The sequence below is a fragment of the Cebus imitator genome, unplaced genomic scaffold (assembly GCF_001604975.1).
Source record: "Cebus imitator isolate Cc_AM_T3 unplaced genomic scaffold, Cebus_imitator-1.0 Scaffold217, whole genome shotgun sequence".
In the NCBI taxonomy this organism is placed as follows: Eukaryota; Metazoa; Chordata; class Mammalia; order Primates; family Cebidae; genus Cebus; species Cebus imitator.
Genome location: NW_016107532.1, coordinates 301503 through 308386, shown reverse-complemented (window position 1 = coordinate 308386; position 6884 = coordinate 301503). Strand labels below are relative to the sequence as shown.

Genomic DNA, 6884 nt, shown 5'->3' with positions numbered 1-6884 from the left:
GCCTCCTGGGTTCAGGCAGTTCTCCTGCCTCAGCCTCCTGAGTAGCTGGGATTACAGGCACGCGCTACCATGCCCAGTTAATTTTTTGTATTTTTAGTACAGACGGGGTTTCACCATGTTGACCGGGATGGTGTTGACCGGGATGGTTTCGATCTTTTGACCTCGTGATCCACCTGTCTCAGCCTCCCAAAGTGCTGGGATTACAGGCGTGAGCCACCGTGCCCGGCAGAGTGCTTTTTTTTTTTGAGACAGAGTCTCACTCTTGTCACCCAGGCTGGAGGTATAGTGGCACGATCTCAGCTCACTGCAACCTCTGCCTCCCGGGTTCAAGCAATTCTCCTGCCTCAGCCTCCCAAGTAGCTAGGATTACAGGCACCCACAGCCACGCCCAGCTAATTTTTATATTTTTAGTAGAGACAACAGGGTTTCACCATGTTGGCCAGGCTGGTCTCACTCCTGACCTCAGGTGATCTACCCACCTCAGCCTTCCAAAGTGCTGGGATTACAGATGTGAGCCACCACACCTAGCCATGTTTCAGGTTTTAAGCACACTTCCTCCTTAGCAGAGTCCAATGAGTTAATTGACTTTCCCTTATGTATTCTGTACTAACAGGATTCCAAAGACTTGTTCATCAGGTGTAGAAGGGGATCTTTGTCCTATTATCTCTATCTGTAGCCATTTAATGCCCAGGTCTTAAAAATGCTCCACCAGGCCTGGGTGCGGTGGCTCACGTCTGTAATCCCAGCACTTTGGGAGGCCTAGGTGGGCGGATCACAAGGTCAAGAGATCAAGACCATCCTGGCCAACATGGTGAAACCCTGTCTCTACTAAAAATACAGAAATTAGCTGGGCATGGTGGTGCATGCCTGTAGTCCCAGCTACTCAGGAGAATGAGGCAGGAGAATCGCTTGAACCCGGAAGGTGTAGGTTGCAGTGAGCCAAGATCGCGCCACTGTACTCCAGCCTGGTGACAGAGTAAGACTTGGTATGAAAAAAAAGTGCTCCACCAAGACTGGCATCTTAATGGCACAGGAAATGATGAGCAAAGTCTGCTTCTTCCAAACTGTAATCAGGGCAGAAAATTGACTATGGGGATATTCTTGGGCTGTTCCCTTACCCAGCAGCAACTGCATTTTCTCCTTCAGGAAGTGATCTACTCCATGTCTGTGCGTACCCCATAGGCTGGGTGAGAAAGAGATAGCAATAGAATGATGGGCTTTATGGAGGCTGAGTGTCTAAAGGCATCCACTCATGTGAGCCTATTTCCTTCCCTGTCAGAGGAACGATGGCTGAAGGAGCTCGTCACTCTTTTGACAAAAAGGGGGTGATTGTGGTTGGAGTGGAGGACAGAGAGAAGAAGGCTGTGAACCTAGAGCGTGCCTTGGAGCTGGCAATCGAAGCAGGAGCTGAGGATGTCCAGGAAACTGAAGACGAAGAAGAAACAAAGATTTTTAAAGTAAGATGAAAATGTGTGTGGTGGGCTTCTGGGGGGATCCTGATAGGTGCCTTACCCATGCCTCTTGGATTCTTCCTTCCTGTGCCCAAGGGTATATAGGTGAGACAAAGAGTTCACATATTGTACAAACATTTATTTAGTTAGTTATTTTTTGAGGCAGAGTTTTGCTCTTGTTACCCAGGCTGAAGTGCAATGGCGCGATCTCGGCTCACTGCAACCTCTGCCTCCTGGGTTCAAGCGATTCTCATACCTCAACCTCCTGAGTAGCTGGGATTACAGGCACATACCACCATGCCCAGCTAATTTTTGTTTTTTTGGTAGAGACAGGGTTTCACCACGTTGGCCAGGCTGGTCTCAAACTCCAGACCTCAGGTGATCTGCCCACCTCGGCCTCCCAAAGAGCTGGGATTACAGGTGTAAGCCGTTGCACCCAGCCTCTACAAACATTTATTAAGTGAATACTGAATAGGGCCAACTCTAGTGAGGACTATGAGAAAGAGTCAAAACATTGAAAACGATGTCTTTACAAGTGAAGAGCTCAAACCCAGTGATCCATTCCAGTATTGACATTCAGGACTTTGCAACCTCCTGTGTGGCTTTGTCTCATTACCTCCTTGTTCCTCACCTTCTGACTTTCCTTTATCCCTAGTTTATTTGTGATGCCTCTTCACTGCATCAAGTGAGGAAGAAGCTGGACTCCCTGGGCCTGTGTTCTGTGTCCTGTGCACTAGAGTTCATCCCCAACTCAAATGTGCGGCTGGCTGAGCCCGACCTGGAACAGGCTGCTCATCTCATCCAGGTGCTTGGCAACTACGAGGATGTGATTCACATCTATGACAACATTGAGTAACCAGGCTATATGTACCCCCGGGTTCCTTCCTAGAAATGTGGCAGCCCGTTCCAGCACACAGGCAATCTCTAAGAGTAAAGCCGGTGGGAGGCTCAGCAGACCAGGCCTAAGGCCAGGACTTATGACCTTGAGGCCAAGGGAATCTCACTTATGGGGCCTCTTTGTCAGCTCTGCTGGTGTCTCAGAGCCATCTGGATGAGTATCCCGACACCCTCTTGGATGCAGGGCAGGAACACACAGCTGTTCAGACTCTGATGTTGGGTAGCTGGCCTCTGTGGGGATTGGAAGTGCCCTGATGCCCTCTGTACTAGTAACTGTTCTTAATAATAACAGTGATTACTGGTTCCTGCATTGCTGTTGTATGGCTCTTGAGTTTTCCTGAGTTTGTGTACAGCTGTTGGGATCCTCTGGACTAACTTTCAAGTCCCTAGGCTTAGCTCTACTACTCCAGTCCCAAGATTGTTTTTTTGATTGGCCATAGAAATGTAGTTGTATCCAGGCACTCCATGGTCTAATACTGGTCTTATGGACTAAACCTGTCATTCATTCATACAACTAGTATATCTGGAACACTAGCTATGTTCCAAGAACTGTACTTATCTAGAGCATAAGGTGTTCAACTGGTGCCCTGTGTTAGATCCTGCTCTAGAAGGCAGGACCTTAACACAGGACTGCTCTTTATTGGAGCTGCCCCAGGGCAGTGTGAGCTGCTGTGCAAGCATCTGTTGCTCTCTTTGTGTGACTCCCGTGCCCTTCTTTCACTGAACAGTTTAAGGTTCTAGCCCAGTAGGAAATCGAGTGCCAATGATAAGGGACTTGGCGGTGGCTTACACCTATAATCCCATCTACTCCAGAGGCTGAGGCGGGGGATCACTTGAGCTCAGGAGTTTGAGGCTACAGTGAGCTATGATTGCACCATTGCATTCTAGCCTGGTGACAGAATGAGAACCCTGTCTTTTTTTTTGAGTCAGGGTCTCACTCTGTGGCCCAGGCTGGAGTACAGTGGCACAATCTCGGCTCACTGCAGCCTCGACTTCCTGGACTCAAGTAGTCCTTCCACCTCAGCCTCCCAAGTAGCTAGGACTACAGGTGCATGCCTAATATGTATCTTTTTTGTAGAGATGGGTTCCACTGTGTTGTCCAGGTTGGTGCTCCTGAGCTCAAGCGATCTGCCCACTCAGCCTCCCAAAGTGCTGGGATTTCGGCCTCCCAAAGCATGGTGGCATAAGCCACCACGCCTGGCTGAGTGTGTCTTTTTTTTTTTTTTTTTTTTGGAGACAGTCTTGCTCTGTCACCCAGGCTGGAGTATAGTAGCATGATCTTGGCTCACTGCAACCTCCACCTCCCAGGTTCAAGCGATTCTCCTGCCTCAGCCTCCTAAGTAGCTGGGATTACCACCACGCCCAGCTAATATTTGAATCTTTAGTAGAGACGGAGTTTTGCCATGTTGGCCAGGCTGGTCTTAAACTCCTGGCCTCAGGTGATCCACCCACCTTGGCTTCCAAAAGTGCTGGAATTACAGGCATGAGCCACTGCACCCGCCTCTGTCTCTCAAAATAAATAAATAAATAAGATAAGGGACTTGCCAGGGCCTGCTTTGCCTGGGTCCCTGTGCGTTCTGAGATGATTGGTCAGAGTGAACCAGTGAAAAGATTGGGCTGCTCTCAAGAAGGGCTACCACAAGCTGGTTTTGAAAGCTTCTTGGTTCTCAGAACAACCAGCCCTAGATCCTTTTCATCTCTGATGCCAAATGATGTGGCACTGAAAACTGAAGAGGAAACTCGAACAGAAAGAAGAATGAAGGGCTGAATAAGAAGCCTGGCCAGGGGGAAATACGGCCCTTGGTACCTTTTGCTCCTAATAGTCACTTCTGTGTTTAGAAGGGCCAGGAATGCCCACCTACTGCTCCAGAGCCTGTCAAGCATGTCAGCCCTGGAGTGGCTTTCTGATCCATGTTATACATTATTTATAAGTTATTTAAGCCAATTCTGAGTTCAGGTATTTTCCTGAAGGAGCCTCAGGTAAATAAGGATGGAAAAGTACTGAAACTAAATTTCCTGTAATTGACAACTTCAGCTTCTAAGAAAAACATCACTAATTCCACATTGATGTCAACAGCTGGAAACCAAGGGCTACGAGGAAGAAAACCAGTGAAATCATTCATGGTCATGCCATATATGAACCTCATTTCATAATCATTACACTGCCTGAGATTCTTTAGTTTTTATAGAAAAAAACTTGCCTAAATATCTGAATTGCTTATCATTAAAAAAGAGCAAGTTGGCTGGACACAGTGGCTCATGCCTGTAATCCCAGCACTTTGTGAGGCTGAGGTGGGTGGATTGCAAGGTCAGGAGTTCGAGACCATTCTGACCAACATGGTGAACCCCATCTCTACTAAATATAAAAATTAGCCAGGTGTGGTGGCACACGCCTGTAATCCCAGCTACTCAGGAGGCTGAGGCAGGATAATCGTTTGAACCGGGAGGCAGAGGTTGCAGTGACCTGAGATTGTGCCACTGCACTCCAGCCTGGGCGACAGAGCAAGGCTCTGTCTCAAAAAAAAAAAAGAGCAACTTTATGTTTATATCTAACTTCACCATTTATAAGATATTTTCAAATGTTATTTATTTGATTTTCCCAACAAACCTATAAAATACTTTAAGCAAGTATTTTATGCACAAATGATCTCATACCAAGCAGGTAAGAACAGGTATAATACCACATCTTATACTGATACACTTTGATTTATAAAATAGCTCTGTTTTGGAAATTAATTTGGAGGAATCTGATCATTTATAATCTGAGAAATCTGTACTACGGGAGTCGACTCTTGACAGGAACTTGGCTAGTCATGTGAATAGATCTCCTTTAATCTAATAGATATAATTTGTTAATATGGATTGTTCCATAACCAATTCTCTTACATCAAGACATGCTTAGTGTTAAGGCACAGTAAAGGCTCCTGTGATGATGGCTCTGCACTGACCCCTAGTGGTGCCCTGCAGTCTCTCTCCTGCAGTTAATAGGAAAGGCAGAAATGAACACTTGAATTTGTTCTGCCATCTCTAGATCTGGTAAAGAGACCCTGAGCTAGTCAAAGATGTTTATGCTGAGGTATTATGTTGCCACTAAAACTTACTTTTCAAAGAATCTTTTGTCAGAGAAAATGTTTACAATTTAACATTAAGTGGGAAAAAAGATACAAACTATATGTATAGTGTTGTCCAAATTTTGAAATAGATATGCATATATTTTTTTGTTTGTTTTTGAGATGGAGTTTTGCTCTTGTTGCCCAATCTGGAGTGCAATGACACAATCTCGGCTCACCGCAACCTCCACCTCCCAGGTTCAAGCGATTCTCCTGCCTCAACCTCCTGAATAGCTGAGATTACAGACATGCGCCACCACATCTGGCTAATTTTTTTGTATTTTTAGTAGAGATGGGGTTTCTCCGTGTTGGTCAGGCTGGTCTTGAAGTCCCGACCTCAGGTGATCTGCCCTCCTCAGCCTCCCAAAGTGCTGGGATTACAGGCGTGAGCCACCGCACCCGGCCATATTTATTTAACATACTATATATATGAACTTTTTAAAAAGGCTAGAAGAAAGTGTTCCAAAACATCAAAACCGGTTATCTCAGGGTAGTGATGTTATTACTGAGTTTTATTTTCGGTAATCATGTTTTCCTTTTTTTTCTTTCTTTTTTTTTTTTTTCAAGAGATGGGGTCTCCCTGTGTTGCCCAGGCTGGTTTTGAATTTCTGGCTTCTAGGGATCCTCTTACCTCTGCCTCCCAAAGTGCTGGGATTATAGGTGTGAGCCACTGTGCCTGGCCTCCATGTTTTACTTTTATCAGGCAAAATATTTTAAAAAACAAAAACAAAAGCTAGTCTCACAGCATCTGAGAGTCTGGGAGTCAGGTGCACATTAAAGTCAGAGAAATGGTGTCTGGTGCTGGCTTGGCTTGCTTTGCCTTCTTGGTCATTGTCTTAGCAACATAAGATCACTCAAGGCCTTGAAGCCACCTTGGGCTTACCTTCAATTGTCCTTTTAGTGGGATAGAAGTATCTTTGATAGGCTCTGTTCACAGTCTTGATTCCTATAAGGAGCACTCTTATGCATGGCTGCCTCCCCTCTGCTAGAGGACCTGAATGAATCAAAGAGGAACAGTAAAGACTCTGCCTCCAACCAACTGTGGAAATTCAGCCATGTGGTTATTTTATTTTCTCTGAAACTTTTTTTTTTTATTTTTATTTTTATTAAACCACTCAAGGCGGGGTTTCACCATGTTGGTCAGGCTGGTCTTGAACTCCCGACCTCAGGTGATCCGCCTGCCTTGGCCTCCAAAGTGCTTGGATTACAGGCATAAGCCACCATGCCCTGCCTTCTCTGACACTTACAGCAGTCAATACAGCATCAAACTCTAAGAGCCCCCAACTCCCAGACTTCTTTGAATCCCCTAAGACGCTTCTAGAGACATTCTGTGAAGAGAAAATAAAAGTAAGTCTGGCAAAAGGGAATGCTATGATAGATCCGAGTACTATTTTTCTTCTCTTTCTTTCTTTCTTTTTTTTTTTTT

At 45.7% G+C, this 6884-nt stretch overlaps 1 protein-coding gene across 1 annotated transcript in view; it reads left to right on the top strand.

Annotated features, from left to right (window-relative positions):
- Positions 1-2658, top strand: part of LOC108318271 (translational activator of cytochrome c oxidase 1) — an 8102-nt gene extending 5444 nt beyond the window's left edge. Inside the window, exons 4-5 of the mRNA XM_017549213.2 lie at positions 1280-1457; positions 2107-2658. Coding sequence (XP_017404702.1) covers positions 1280-1457; positions 2107-2307 — 379 coding nt within the window. The 3' untranslated portion in view covers positions 2308-2658. The remainder of the gene's footprint in view (positions 1-1279; positions 1458-2106) is intronic.
- The last annotated feature ends 4226 nt before the right edge of the window (positions 2659-6884 follow it).